General features: G+C 41.3%; 1 protein-coding gene across 1 annotated transcript; it reads left to right on the forward strand.

Annotated features, from left to right (window-relative positions):
* Positions 1-206: 206 nt before the first annotated feature.
* LOC309630034 (brain acid soluble protein 1-like) lies at positions 207-1939 on the forward strand. The gene has a single exon (XM_082394798.1). It carries the CDS (start codon positions 400-402, stop codon positions 1081-1083), a length of 684 nt encoding a protein of 227 aa, XP_082250924.1. The 5' UTR covers positions 207-399; the 3' UTR covers positions 1084-1939.
* The last annotated feature ends 14764 nt before the right edge of the window (positions 1940-16703 follow it).

The following is a 16703-nucleotide window of genomic DNA, read 5'->3' on the forward strand; positions in this document are numbered from 1 at the left end:
GAAAGTGAGGGGATGGAAAAAGATATTTCATGCAAATGGAAATGAAAAGAAAGCTGGAGTAGCAGTTCTCATATCAGACAAAATAGACTTTAAAATAAAGACTATTACAAGGGACAAAGAAGGACACTACATAAAGATCAAGGGATGAATCCAAGAAGAAGATATAAAAATTGTAGGCAGAGGCTGCAGCGGTGGCGGCGGCAGCAGCAGTAGCGGTAGTGGCGACGGCGACGGCGGCAGCGCTCCAACTCGCTCCTCGCTCTGGGCTCCGCCGTCGAGCCGGGGAGAGAGCCACCGCCCGCGGCCAGGCACCCGGCCGGACGACGCCAGCGACCCGGGCCCTTCCGCGGCACCGCGTTCACCCAGGGGCAGCACAGGCACCCAGATCCGAACTCCAAGATGGGAGGCAAGCTGAGCAAGAAGAAGAAGGGGTACAATGTGAATGATGAGAAGCCCAAGGACAAAGACAAGAAGGCAGAAGGAGCCGGGACAGAAGAGGAGGGAACCCCGAAGGAGAATGAGACCCAGGCGGCTGCGGAGACCCCAGAGGTGAAGGAGGGCAAGGAGGAGAAGCCAGAGAAGGATGCCCAGGACGCTGCCAACAAGCCCGAAGACAAGGAAGGCGAGAAAGACACAGAGGCGGCCAAGGAAGACGCCCCGAAGGCAGAGCCCGAGCAGGTGGAGGGAGACGAGGGGAAGCCCGAGCCCCCGAAGGGTGCTGAGCAGGAGCCGGCGGCCGTCTCGGGCCCCGCCACGGGCGGCGATCCCACAGCTGCGGAGACCGAGGCGGCGGAGCCCGCGGCCCCCAGCAAGGATGACAAGAGCAAGGAGGGAGGGGAACCCACAAAGACTGAGGCCCCCGCAGCTCCTGCCGCGCAGGAGACGAAAGGTGACAGGGCCCCAGCTTCAGACTCAAAACCCAGCAGCACTGAGGCTGCCCCATCCTCCAAGGAGACCCCGGCAGCCACGGAAGCACCCAGTTCCACGCCCAAGGCCCAGGCCCCCGCAGCCCCCGCAGACGAGGTCAAACCCGCCGAGACCCCGGCAGCTAATTCTGATCAAACCGTAGCAGTGAAAGAGTAACAAGGACAGCCTATGGAAAAGAAGAATACCACTTAACGATGACCTGTCTCTCTGTCTCTCTCTGTCTCTCTCTCTCTCTCTCTCTCTCTGTCTCTCTCTCTCTCCTATACTAACTTGTTTCAGATTGGAAGTAATGATATGTATTGCCCAAGAATAAGGATGTGGTCCCATCAAGGGAGGGGGGGGGAGAATCCAAATAGTATTTTTGTGGGGAAATATCTAATATACCTTCGGTCAACTCTACCAATCAGTCCTGGATTTGAAAGATCGATGTCTGAAAGTACAGTACATCTTTTGTACCTGAACTGCTGTTACATGCACTCCGCCACTAAGATCTGAGCATCTTGTCTTCTGCAAGGGGAGTTGGGAGTGATGCGTTTGATTCTGCCCGCAGGGCCTGTGCCGAGGCAATCAGATCTTTATGAAAGCAGTATTTTCTGTGTGTTCTTTTTCATTTACAGCCTTTCTTATTTTGATATTTTTTTAATGTTGTGGATGAATGCCAACTTTCAGACAGCCCACGTAGCCTGTCCACATGTATCTCAATGCCAATACTCCATTCTTCCTTCCCAGGTCTTTTTGGGAGTAACAAACATTCTCTCATCCTACTTAGCCTCCCTAGATTTCTCATGACGAGTTAATGCATGTCCGTGGTTGGCTGCACCTGTAGTTCTGTTTATTGGTCAGTGGAAATGAAAAAAAAAAAAAAAAAAGTCTGCGTTCATTGCAGTTCCAGTTTTCTCTTCCATTCTGTGTCACAGACACCAACACACCACTCATTGGAAAATGGAAAAAAATAAAAATTAAAAAAAAAAACAAAAAAAATGTACAATGGATGCATTGAAATTATATGTAATTGTATAAATGGTGCAACAGTAATAAACAATTAAACTGAAAAAAAAAATTGTAAATATTTATGCATCCAACACAGGAGCACCTCAATATATAAAGCAAATGCTAACAGCCATAAAAGGGGAAATCGACAGTAACACAATCATAGTAGGGGATTTTAACACCCCACTTTCACCAAAGGACAGATCATCCAAAATGAAAACAAATAAGGAAATACAAGCTTTAAATTACACATTAAACAAGATGGACTTAATTGATATTTATAGGACATTCCATCCAAAAACAACAGAATACACTTTCTTCTCAAGTGCTCATGGAACATTCTCCAGGATAGATCACATCTTGGGTTACAAATCAAGCCTTGGTAAATTTAAGAAAACTGAAATCATATCAAGTATCTTTTCCGACCGCAACACTATGAGAATAGATATCAATTAGAGGAAAAAATCTGTAAAACACACAAAACATGGAGGCTGAAAAATACACTACAAAATAACCAAGAGATCACTGAAGAAATCAAAGAGGAAATCAAAAAATACCTAGAAAAAAATGAGAATGAAAACACGATGACCCAAAACCTATGGGATGCAGCAAAAGCAGTTCTAAGAGGGAAGTTTATAGCAATACAATCCTACCTCAAGAAACAAGAAACATCTCAAATAAACAACCTAACCTTACACCTAAAGGAATTAGAGAAAGAAGAATAAAAAAAACCCCAAAGTTAGCAGAAGGAATGAAATCATAAAGATCAGATCAGAAATACAGGAAAAAGAATTGAAGGAAACAATCAATAAAACTAAACATCAATAAAACTAAAAGGTGGTTCTTTGAGAAGATAAATAAAAGTGATAAACCATTAGCCAGACTCATCAAGAAAAAAAGGGAGAAGATGCAAATCAACAGAATTAGAAATGAAAAAGGAGAAATAACAACTGACACTGCAGAAATACAAAGGATCATGAGACATTACTACAAGCAACTATATGCCAATAAAATGGACAACCTGGAAGAAATGGACAAATTCTTAGAGAAGCACATCCTTCTGAGACTGAACCAGGAAGAAATAGAAAATATAAACAGACCAATCACAAGCACTGAAATTGAGACTGTTATTAAAAATCTTCCAACAAACCAAAGCCCAGGACCAGATGGTTTCACAGGTGAATTCTAGCAAACATTTAGAGAAGAGCTAACACCTATCCTTCTCAAACTCTTCCAAAATATAGCAGAGGGAGAAACACTCCCAAACTCATTCTACAAGGCCACCATCACCCTGATACCAAAACCAAAGATGTCACAAAGAAAGAAAACCACAGCCCAATATCACTGATGAACACAGATGCAAAATACCTCAACAAAATACTAGCAAACAGAATCCAACAGCACATTAAAAGGATCATACAACATGATCAAGTGGGGTTTATTCCAGGAATGTAAGGATTCTTCAATATATGCAAATCAGTCAATGTGATACACCATATTAACAAATTGAAGGATAAAAACCATATGATCATCTCAATAGATGCAGAAAAGGCTTTCAACAAAATTCAACACCCATTTATGATAAAAACTCTCCAGAAAGTAGGCACAGAGGGAGCTTATCTCAACATAATAAAGGCCATATATGAAAAACCCCGGCCAACATTGTTCTCAATGGTGAAAAACTGAAACCATTTCCTCTAAGATCAGGAACACGACAAGGTTGTCCACTCTCACCATTATTATTCAACACAGTTTTGAAAGTTTTAGCCACAGCAATCAGAGAAGAAAAAGAAATAAAAGGAATCCAAATCGGAAAAGAGGAAGTAAAGCTGTCATTGTTTTCAGATGACATGATACTGTACACAGAGAATCCTAAAGATGTTACCAGAAAACTACTAGAGCTAATCAATGAATTTGGTAAAGTAGCAGGATACAAAATTAATGCACAGAAATCTCTTGCATTCCTATACACTAATGATGAAAAATCTGAAAGAGAAATTAAGCAAACACTCCTATTTACCACTGCAACAAAAAGAATAAAATACCTAGGAAGAAACTTACCTAAGGAGACAAAAGACCTGTATGCAGAAAACTATAAGACAGTGTTGAAAGAAATTAAAGATGATACAAAGAGATGGAGAGATATACCATGTTCTTGCATTGGAAGAATCAACATTGTGAAAATGACTATAGTACCCAAAGCAATCCTCAGATTCAATGCAATCCCTTTCAAACTACCAATGGCATTTTTCACAGGACTAGAACAAAAAATTTCACAATTTGTATGGAAACAAAAAAGACCTCAAATAGCCAAAGCAATCTTGAGAACGAAAAACGGAGCTGGAGGAATCAGACTCCCTGACTTCAGACTATACTACAAAGCTACACTAATCAAGACAGTACAATAGTGGCACTAAAACAGAAATACAGATCAATGGAAAAGGACATAATGCCCAGAGATAAACCCATGCACATATGGTCACCTTATCTTTGATAAAGGAGACAAGAATATACAATGGAGAAAAGACAGCCTCTCCAATAAGTAGTGCTGGGAAAACTGGACAGCTACATGTAAAAGAATGAAATTAGAACACTCCCTAACACCATACACAAAAATAAACTCAAAATGGATTAAAGACCTAAATGTAAGACCAGACACTATAAAACTCTGAGAGGAAAACATAGGCAGAACACTCTATGACATAAATCACAGCAAGATCCTTTTTGACCCACCTCATAGAGAAATGGAAATGAAAACAAATGGGACCTAATGAAACTTAAAAGTTTTTTCATAGCAAAGGAAACCATAAACAAGACGAAAAGGCAACCCTCAGAATGGTAGAAAATATTTGCAAACGAAGCAACTGACAAAGGATTAATCTCCAAAATATACAAGCAGCTCATGCAGCTCAATATCAAAAAACAAACAACCCAATCCAAAAATAGGTGGAAGACCTAAACAGACATTTCTCCAAAGAAGATATACAGATTGCCAACAAACACGTGAAAGGATGCTCAACATCACCAATCGTTAGAGAAATGCAAATCAAAACTACAATGAGGTATCACCTCATACCAGTCAGAATGGCCATCATCAAAAAACCTACAAACAATAAATGCTGGAGAGGGTGTGGAGAAAAGGGAACCCTCTTGCTCTGTTGGTGGGAATGTAAATTGATACAGCTACTATTGAGAACAGTATGGAGGTTCCTTAAAAAACTAAAAATAGAACTACCGTATGACCCAGCAAACCCACTACTGGGCATATACCCTATGAAAACCATCATTCAAAAAGAGTCATGTACCACAATGTTCATTGCAGCACTATTTCCAATAGCCGGGACATGGATGCAACTTAAGTGTCCATCGACAGATGAATGGATAAAGAAGATGTGGCACATATATACAATGTAATATTATTCAGCCATAAAAAGAAACAAAATTGAGTTATTTGTACTGAGGTGGATGGACCTAAGTACTGTTACGCACAGTGAAGTAAGTCAAAAAGAGAAAAACAAAGACAGTATGCTGTCACATATATATTGAATCTAAAAAAAAAAAAAAAAAAACTGTTCTGATGAACCTAGGGGCAGGACAGGAATAAAGACACAGACATAGAGAGTGGAGTTGAGGACACAGGGAGGGGGAAGGTAAGCTGGGACGAAGTGAGAGAGTGGCATGGACATATATACACTACCAAATGTAAAATAGATAGCTAGTGGGAAGCAGCCGCATAGCACAGGGAGATCAGCTCGGTGCTTTGTGACCGCCTAGAGGGGTGGGATAGGGATCGTGGGAAGGAGGCGATATGGCTATATATGTATACGTATAGCTGATTCACTTTGTTATAAAGCAGAAACTAACACACTATTGTAAAGAAATTATACTCCAGTAAAGATGTTAAAAAAAAAGAAATGTCAGATTTTCACCATTATATTCTAAATCTGTTTTCATATAAAAATAATTAAAGGCAAGTTATTTGTTTTGAAAACCTACCTCCTGCCTTCACATTATATTTTGTCTGGGAAACAGATGTAAAAATAGCTCATTGCCACTTGCCAGGAATAGACTACAGACTACATGGAGATGGAGGCCCTTTGTGTCCTCTGTGCTTTATGTAGAGGGGAAAGGGATCCATGCAGTGTGCTTCATGGGGGGAAGGGGGCTTGATGGAGGGAGGGCAGTGAGAGGAAGAAGGAGCCAGAGTGTGGAGGAGACAGATAGCATTGAGTGGGTGCTGAGCCAGTGAACAGGAGGTAAACTGTTCTTGTTACATCCTGCTGAGCACTTAGGCAGTGGCTTCAGAATAAGTTATCACTGCCCTTCAGTGTTCTCATTAGCTCAGCAATGTCAGGTGAAGAGGTCTGGGCCCTTCCTCCTGATGCCCAGGGGAGGACTCAGTCTGAGCTAAGACACACTCAGGGGTCAGGTTACCAGACTGAAGGGGTCAGAAGTGCCGACATTTGATTCTGAGTCGACACATTCACTATAAGCAGACAGTGAGATCAGAAAACACTGTAAATCCAAAATCAGGAACACAGATAGGAAAGAGTTTCTAAATGTGGTCAGCATCAGAAAGAATTGGGAAATTTGTTCAGGAGAGCAATGTAATAAAGCAGAAAGAGTAATAACCTAGAAATCTGAAGACCTGGGTTCTAAACTAGGCTCCTTTGTATACTACATGTTTGATCTTGGAGAGGTCATTTAGTTTTTAAGCATCAATCTCTTTTTCACCAAAGTTCTTAACTTCTCCAAGCCAGAATGTCTTCATCTGCACAATGGCTAAAGGAACAGAATCTTTCTCATCTCGGTGTTTTAAGAATTAAATGATCTAACCCATCTAAAGACCCTAGCACATAGTGAACATTCAATAAATGTTAATTGTTCCTATTGTTACTCTTATCATTATTTCTATCTTGTAGGGATTCTCTACAGACCATCAAATGAGATAATATGTCTAAGCCTAGGGCCTGGCTACACTGGTTCTCAGACCCTAAGCTTTGCCACCTGACCTAGTCTATCACACTTGTCCACACTCATTTGATATCTGAGGAACCATCAATCTGAAGCCATGTAACAAGCTGCTGACAGCCCCAGAAACTGATGTCATCAGCGGTGAATTGTACGAACAGGCAAGATGGTGATCATTCAGGGAGATGAAACTGACAGGAACACGGAGGGCTGGGACACCAGTAACATGCCCCTCCTAATTAATTGCCAATTAAGGTCAAATCCAGTGTGATCAAGAGTAAAGTCTGCCAATTTGAAGTAAAATAAAACATATGAACACACACAGAAGAAGAAAGAAGGTAGAGAATTCGATAGTGATTGCAGATTTGATAGTGATTACCTCTGGCCTGAAGGACAACTTTTATTTTACTCTTTATACTTTCCTGCTTTCCAAATTTTCTGCAATGCACAGGCATTGGTAATATAATCAGAAAAAAGTTATAAAAGACAAAAATTAAAGTCTAGGTCCCTCTAAGTGGAAGAGACATACGACCATATTGTAGGGGGGCAGAGGAAGTAGGGAATCTGAAGCCTCATCCAATTAGTTTTTCATTCTTGCATCCCTTCTTTCTGTTTCCATAGTCACTTACCTCCTTATTCTGGATCTGTATCACCAGATTATTGTAAAACTATCTTGCAATGCATTTCCTCATTTCCAAGCCCCCTTTGAAGACGTCACTCCCACACAGCAAGTACACATCCTGCAGCAAACACCATCTTTGCCAGTCACCTCCTGTTCAGTCACTTATAATGATGTCCTGTCACATCGGATATCACTCAACAGTTGTCCACTGTTGAATATATTTTCTTAACTATTCCTCTGCTATATTTTCTTCTCCACTTCTATTTTCTCACTAAAACTTAACGAGGCCTCTAAGCTGCAGCTAAACCAGGGGTCCTCAAAGTGTGGTCTGTGGACCAGCAGCGTCAACATCTCTTGGGAACTTGAAATGCCACTTTTGACCCCACCTCAGACCCCAGAATCAGAAAGTCTGTGGTTTATCAAGCTGTCCAGGTATTCCTGATACACGGTAAAGTTTGAGAGGCAAATTTAAAGCACTCAGCTAAACTGACCTGCCAACTCCTTTCAAATGTTGCTTGTTCATTCTCACCAGGTCACCTTTATACACGGTCCGGGGGCTTTGCAATGAATCAACTTGGGTAAGATGAACTATATTTTGCAGAATTTCCTTACCTGTAGGTTTCCCGATAGGCTGGGAGACCAGAGATTCAAGTGTAAGGGTTGGAGGGCGGAAGTCAAGCAGCCGCCACTTTGTGGCTCACACATGTTGTCACTTGCCTGCTGATTTGCTTTGTGGGTGTGGGGTGGCAGCTGGGTCTGCAACTGCTCTTCCTTCCCCTGAATCCTCCTTCACCTTCTCTAGCTCCTGGGCCAGATGGGCATTGAGCTCCGTGATGAGGGGCCCCAGCTTCTCCTGTGGACACACACCGTCAAGGTCAGAGGTAGTAAGAACCATGAGTTTGTGGGTTCCCATTTGCCTTTGCCCTCCCCATCTTATACCCATCTTCTCCTCCCCGCGGTACGTGGTGGTATGGACTCCAGTCTCCTGCATCAGATGAAAGACAAGAGCCTTATAGCACCAGCTGTCAGTGAGGTAGATGGCTCTTCCCCTGAAGGAAAGGTGAAAGGCAAGGGTATAGGGAGAGGTTTCCCTGACCCCCACCGCAAACCTCACTAAGTCCCCAGTTTCTCCTCCACACTCTTGCATGCTCAGGGGAATTCAGTTCAAATCTGACCTCAAGGAGGTCTTCCAAATAAAATCCTATTCCAATTCTATTCTTTCTTTTTTAATTCTGAAAGGTGTGTCGTCCTCCTTTGTAGTCTATCTGTTAATCATTCTCAAGCTGTTTCACATAATATCCTTGCTATGTCTCCACATCTAGATTATGAGCAACTTTTGGCCAGTAACCAAAAGGTTTTTGCCACCACCCTTCCCCCACCCCCAGCAAAGCAAATTCTATTTATTATGTTTTGTAATGTCACCTTATTTCCCTAGGCTTCCTATTCTTCCTGGACATTATTCATCACTCTCAACGTTTCATAAGTAGACTGATGATATTCAAATATGTATCTTCTATCCGGACCTCTGTCCTGAACTTCAAGCCATATATATAATTGCTACTGGACATCTCCACATGGATATCCCTAGGGTTTCTCTTTTTCTTTTCCAACAAGCTCAAAACTGAACCTTTCAACCAATTCCAATGTTTTTGTGTTTTAGATCTAAGAGAAATGTACCTCTATCCATCCAGTTCGCCAAACTCAAGCTATGACCTCTGTGTTATCCTAGATGCCTCACTCTTTCTTTCCCCCTAAATCCAGTCATATTACTGAATCATCTAAATTCTTCCTCCTTGATCCTATTTACTTTTTCCCTTGTACGTATTAGGTACAATGTGCAAAATGGTTAAAATGATGGACTGCAAAAACAGACTCAGGTAGACAAATTCTAGTTCTACTGATTATTATGTACTAAGTCTCAGTTTCCTCATCTGTAAAATAGGAAGATAATAGTACCTATCTCAAATGATTGTTGTGTGTATTAACACACACAATTCTTATGAAGCCATATATAGTCCCTGTCACATGGGAAATACTGTATTTAATAAATATTAGCTATTATGATTCCTTCTGCTATTACTCAAAGCCAGGTCACAGTCTCTTTCCTTGATTATATTACAGCTTCCTAATTGGTCTCCTTGTCACTAGACTTTCTTCTCTTTCTCAATTATAGATGTAGAATTTTATAAAATGTCATAAGCAATTTCTAAAATACCACTAATTATTCTTTCAAATACCACATATATTTTACAATGGTATTTAAAGTATATTAATGTTTCAGATGTGATAAACTAGATTAACAAATTTATATGGTCTGAGTGCCAAGAACCAGTGGGTTTGGCATGAGCCCCAATTCTCACTTTTGGAATTTTAAGTCAGAGAGGCACCAGTGCACAGACTTCCTGAAACATCCCTGAAGAGCCCCAGGATTCATAAGGTGGATATACCATACTGCTACTGAGTTATTAAGCAGGTAGTTTTTTTTTTTTTTTTCCCCTAGGGCAACATATGGATGTCTGTAACTTTTCTACTTTTCTCCATCATTCAGATTGGAATGTCCTAGGATTGCAGTAAGAAGATTCACCATATCCTTGTGAAGAGATACGCCTTCCCATAGCAATAAATGATTCTGACCGAGACAGACAGACTTAACAGCTGCACAGCAGATGGCCCTCAGTCATGTTTTAGGTGACTGTTTCGATTGAATATTATAAAACTGGATGAAATTCTGCCAATTTCCCCTTGCAATTACAGAAGTGTGGAGTGAGGAAGTAAAAAGATTTAGTGTTCGTGAAAGTGAGCATCCTTAATAAAGTCTATGCTTTCTATTTCTGAAAAGCTGCATGTTTTCGTGTAGCACCAGAGCACTTGTACCTCTAATAAGCTCTGGCCTGTATTAGAATGATTTATATATGTTGTTTACCTTCCCCACTAGACTGTGAGTGACTTGAAAGCAATACTATGTCTGATCCATCTTTGTACTCCAGCACCTTGCACACTCTCTTGCCTACAGTATGTGCTCAATGAATACTGAATTAATGAACAACCAGATGAATAAATATGCCATTGAAATTTGCATAATTAATTCATACTTTATAATGAAGAGGAGCAAGTCACTATTTAAAGGTACTCTGTGGAAAATTGCTATGTATAATGCCAAATCTCCTCATTGTTTATCATATATTTCATATATCAAGTTTACTTAATTTAATACAATTCAAAAACGCACAGATTGAGCATCTGTTGCCTTCCATTGATGATAAGGTACTGAGATACAAAGAAGAATGAGACATGGTCCCTGTGGCAAATTTCACTTTCTGCTCTTTTTACAATGTGATTGACTGACACCCTTCCTGTGGAGTGGCAGGGTCCATGTTCCCTCCCATGAAGATGAGTGGGATTTTGTGACTGCTCCATCCAACAGAGCATGGCGGAAGTGATGAAATGTGCCCTTTGAGGCTAGGTCACATAAAGGATTCAGCCTTTGCCTTACTCTCTCAATCAGGACACTCTCCATCTTGGAAGCCAGCCACCATGCTGTGAGGAAGCCCAAACTAGCCCACACAGAGAGAGTGCAGAGACCACACTAGAGAGGTTCACATAAATATAGAGAGAGAGGTCCTGCCTTCTACCCACTAGATGACAATAGCATCCCTCCTCCAAGCTGTGACAAGCAAAAATGATTCCAGACATTGCCAAATGTTCCCTGGGGAGAAGGCAAAATCACCCCCAGTTGAGAACCACTGCTTTAAATGATTCCAGAACCCAGCCTCTGAGCTGCCCCAGCTGACTTCAAGTGGAGAGGAAATGAGCTATCCTTGCTGAGCCCTGCCCAAATTGGAGATTTGTGAGAAGAACAGATATTGTTATTATAAGCCAGTAAGTTGTGGAATGGTATGTTGCAAAGTATTAAACAATGGGAAAAGCGCCTGACCTCAAGGGACTGTTTTTCCCCTGTAGGGTGGAAAGCAACTGTGAAACTGAATAATCACTATTCTACAACAGGCACTTATAAAGTTTACTGTAAAGTTTTGCTTATGTGGCATACCTTGAATAGACGTGTGTGTGTGAGAGAGAGAGGTTGTGCGTGTATATACAAAGGGGCAGCCCTCTGATATCGAAGGCCTGGTCTGTGGTCATACTGAGCTATTAGAGCATCTATGTTAACCTAATTTCTGTGTATATATAATTACACTGTCTTCCTAATTTGCTCATGTACTTTCAACTGGAAGTGGTGAACACCGGATTCTTAAATAACTCCACATCATTAAGGTCACCTACAGTAACACACAGCTTGTTTTCCTGTAAGCTGCATTAGATGACTCAGTGCCAGCGTATCTGGAACAACTGTGAGATAATGTTCTGATGAGAGCTGTGGCAGGGTCAAGTTTGGTCTTTATGGCACTTACAATTTATCTTCAGATAAATTGATAAAATTTATCTTCATCAAGGAAAAAGTCGTGGATACAAAGTGTGGATATGCAGTGACTCAATATAAAATAGATATGCTAAATTTAGGGAGGTTTTTTTTAAAGAATTTAAAATTAAGATAATACATGATAATATGTATACCCAGAATTTGGTTTTACATAATTACAATGAGTAGCGTGGCCTCAAGAGTAGAAGCTGTGTCTTTTTTGTAATAACAGCAGTGGCTACTATATTGAGTGCTTGGCCGTGGTCCCTGCACAGTGTTACGCTGTGGGGTTAATCCTCACCATAGCCCAGCAACTGCAGTTCAAAGGGGTTAAATGACTTGCCAAAGAGCTCGTGGGATTTGAAGCCTTATTTCTCTGACTCCTAAGCCTGTTGTCTTTCCACAATACCTGCTCCCTTTATCTTTGTGTCCTCGCTAGTCAACACAATGTGTAGTACATAGCTAGGCATTCAAATGAGTTTGTAGTTGTTGATTAAAAAAAATACTTTGAATCACAAATGCAGCAGCTCAGTTTGGAAAAGAGACAATATGGTCTATTGGATTGATCATTATGATGGTCAATCTATGTTTGTTGATTGCCACACTATAGAGGAGTCACCAAATAAGTGATTATTCTAGATGCTAAGCCAACTGAATCAGCTTGACTCTGCAGTATGACTGACTGCCTCGTAATCAGCCACTGAATGGCAAAACTCATCTATGTAGACATAGCCTTAAAAGGGCCTGCTGTACTAACTCACTATTTTCTTGTTTTATGAAGGGAATGTTGTTTCAGGAAGGAGAAACAGAAGTCAGCATAGGGCTTCCCTGGTGGCACAGTGGTTAAAGACTCCCCCTGCCAATGCAGGGGACAAGGGTTCAAGCCCTGGTCGGGGAAGATCCCACGTCGCGGAGCAGCTAAGCCCATGGGCCACAACTACTGAGCCTGTGCTCTAGAGCCCGCGAGCCACAACTACTGAAGCCCACACACCTAGAGCCCATGCTCCACAACAAGAGAAGCCACCGCAATGAGAAACCCGCACACCGCAACGAAGAGTAGCCCCCGCTCGCCGCAACTAGAGAAAGCCCGTGCACAGCAATGAAGACCCAACACAGCCAAACATAAATAAACAAAATAAATAAAGTAAAAAAAAAAAAAAAAGTCAGCATAAGCTCTTTCTCATAAGGAAAGGGATAAGCTGGTTGAGAGAGGCTGAATCTAATGAATATATGCATAAAATATACTGAATGTATAAGGCTAACCGATAAAAAATATCCCAATTAGATTGTGGATTGTTATTAATATAGGGTGATGCCCACAAAAGGTGAATGAATAATTGAATAACTAATATATAAATAAATAATGAAAACAGTAGCCCAAACTAGTCAGAGGCACTGTCGACTGACATCCAGTAATAGAACTGCAAAATGAACTTGTCAGGAGACTATGTATACATAGACCAATAGCAAACAATGGCCATTAATATATCAAACTGGTTGATAACTGGTGGTTTGAATTAAGCCTTCGTTTTCTTCTCAGCTGTTTCCTGCTTCACATGGGTCACTATGAACTTTAGATTCAGACTTAAGAACCATGCTGTGTACGTACGCGTGTGTGAGAAAGAGAGAGAATGAAAGAGAGAGACCAATCTGAGGAAGTACTTTTGCCAGATACGCTGTCAATTTTTCATAACCTAGATTCTTTCTGATAGCTTATGGCTCTGATCACATAGTTTGGAGCTACACATACCAGAATCTTTCACCTGAGCAGGAAACAGCAGCTAAACCTCTCCTCTCTTCCTGAAATAGCAGAAGTGAGGAGGAAAGGCAGGTTCAATAGTTCTCAACAGGGGGTGCTCTCTTACGGGGTGCTGGAAAATGTGGGTGGAATTTGGAGTTGCCACAGTGACAGGGAGCACGAATGGTATTTATGGATGAATGCCAGGAAAGGAAAACATCCTGCAATATACAGGACAGCTTTCCAAAAGGAACAATTTCTCCGCTCCAAATAAGAATATTAATGAGAAATACTAGCCAATTCTCTTTTGAAACTTCACAGGCCTCTTGTACAATATCAGCAACAAGAACCAAATTCAAGCCATAATTATGTAGAGGCAACACGCCAGGATTTGGCCTTAAGAATTTTCCTGATCTGAAGCAAAGGAAAACCCTATGGCTACTTCTAAAACCTCTGAACTCTTCTCAACTTTAGGGACAGCACCTCTGAGTTGCTAGAGGCATTAGAAATTTCAAAGCAGAGAGCCAGGGAATCAACAAATGCTAAGATTCTGTTTAACCCAAGAAGTATCCCCTGCTTAGACAGTAAGCTTGGTTGAATCTGCAGTAGATTATCAAAGGGAATCAGGTGAGTTTCAGGGTGAAAAGTTCATTTGAAAGTGCTATAAAATGTCTCCTTCCTCCTACCCTCAGTGTTGGGGGAGATTGTGGTTCTTGTGTATTTCTGGAAGACAATTAATGTTGTTCACTACGCAGGTGGGCTGAGGATTTTAGCAGATGGCGACAGGATGGCTGTAAAAGAGGAAAGAGCTCTTGCAGATGGTATACTTACTCCTTTCTGTGTTTTTCTTTTTGGAGGGGGAAGGGTGGGAGGAAGCTACAAACTCCCCCGAGTATTTATTCTCATACGTTTTCTGAAGTCACCACATTATTATCTTTCATCACATATCACAGGGGAGAAATCAAAAAAGAAATGGAGAGAGGGCAACAGGAAAAATCCTTTAACATGTACAACTATAAATTCACCCTCCTCTAGAATTACCCTTCATGGACTCAAAGCCTGTTAATGCAGTAAATTTCCCCTGTATTTTCCTTCTCCAGTTGAAATAACCTAATTACTGTAACTTCTTCTCATAGGCCATTTTTTTTCAATCTTGTACAATTATTTTTGGTGCTTTACTTCCAGCTATATACATTCTGCTCATCGTGTGATTGTGAGATACTACAAGTTGGTCACAATATTCTGATAATGGCTTGTGAGATAGGAGCTGACTTTGCTGGTGATCTCCTGTTAGATGACAACACCATGTCCCTCTGCCGTCTTATCCAGGAGAGAGAAGGTAGTTAATGAAGCCACTCAAATGTGGGCAGCTTCTGCTGCAGTGTGGGTACAGATTTCCCACCATAATGAGTAGCCACGGCCATTAATTGGGCTGCAGATCTCTGAGTTTTCCAAGCCTACTTCTTCAGCTCCTGTTGTCATTGCAAAGATGGCAAGTGGCAAGTTCTTTGCAAAGTACTGTCTCCCACAAGTGTGATCATCCCCAAGGATTGCTATCTGCTTCCTTCTCCTACACTGGCTCTGGATCAGTGTACCCAGAGCATTTCCTCTGCCTGCATTTTGATATCAGAAAGGCAAGTAAATGATAAAGGCCCTAGAGTGAAGTTGATACCTTTTAATCATTACTTCAATGATTCATTCACATATTCATTTCTCCATTCATCAATATAGTAAATATATATTGAGAACCTACTGTGGACCAATTTGGGGATAGTGACCAGGGTATAGGCAAATAGATCAAGTTGTGACCCTAAAGGAGTTCTAGGGGAGGAAGACAGACAAGGAAATCAAGAATTACAATTCAGTATAATAAGCACATTATTTTTCAAATGTATAGGGTCCCATGGGAACACTATTTCAGCCTGGAGGGTCAGGAAGCAACCTAAATGTCCATTCACAGATGAATGCATAAAGAAGATGTGGCACATATATTCAATGGAATATTACTCAGCCATAAAAAGGAACGAAATTCAGTTATTCGTAATGAGATGGATGGACCTAGAGTCTGCCATACAGAGTGAAGTAAGTCAGAAAGAGAAAAACAAATACTGTACGCTAACGCACATATATGGAATCTAAAAAAACAGTACTGATGAACCTAGCGGCAGGGCAGGAATAAGGATGAAGACAGAGAATGGACTTCAGGACATGGTGGGGGGGAGGGGAAGCTGGGACAAAGTGAAAGAGTAACACTGACATATATACACTACCAAATGTAAAATGGATGGCTAGTGGGAAGCAGCCGCATAGCACAGGGAGATCAGCTCGGTGCTTTGTGATGACCTAAAGGCGTGGGATAGGGAGGGGATATGGGGATATATATATATACATATAGCTGGTTCACTTTGTTGTACAGCAGAAACTAACACAACATTGTAAAGCAATTATACTCCAATAAAGATATTTAAAAATTAAAAAAAAAACAATAAAACAACAACAAAAAAAAGAAAAGCTCATTAATTAGGTGTGACTCTATCAGGGAGCCAACAACAGGAGGAGCACACCACAGAGAAGATGGAGCCCGTGTGAAGACACAGGAACATGAGAGAGCATTCCAGAAGCACCAGGTGGGTAGGGAAACTGTGGCACAGGATACACGTGGGGCGTGGCAGGCATAAAGCTGGAGACGGAGGTCTGAAGGATTTAGGACTTAACTAGAAACGAATTAAGGACCAGCATAGCTAACTGCCACCCAAGTACAAGTCACTAGGTGGCATTAGTCTAGGGGACTTGGGTTCAGAATGGGGAACTATAGTGCAATAAAACAGACTTTACTTTCCTCATAATTTACCTAAGGCTCTCCCTGCATTATAATATGACACTGTGTAAAGAGGGCTACTGCCAGTTTAGTTTTCAATAAAAGGTCCCACTTCCTTCAAGCAACTAGAAAAAACAACCAGAATTTAAGTGGCTTCTTATGGAGAAAATTTGACGTGGTTGCTTTGGCCACCCAGCATCCAGTCCCCTTCTTTTACGGT

Source organism: Balaenoptera borealis, assembly GCF_965194805.1.
Source record: "Balaenoptera borealis genome assembly, chromosome: 5".
NCBI lineage: Eukaryota > Metazoa > Chordata > Mammalia > Artiodactyla > Balaenopteridae > Balaenoptera > Balaenoptera borealis.

Coding starts and splice junctions, on each gene's coding strand:
- LOC309630034 (XM_082394798.1), top strand. CDS start 400: ATGGGAGGCAAGCTGAGCAAGAAGAAGAAGGGGTACAATGTGAATGAT.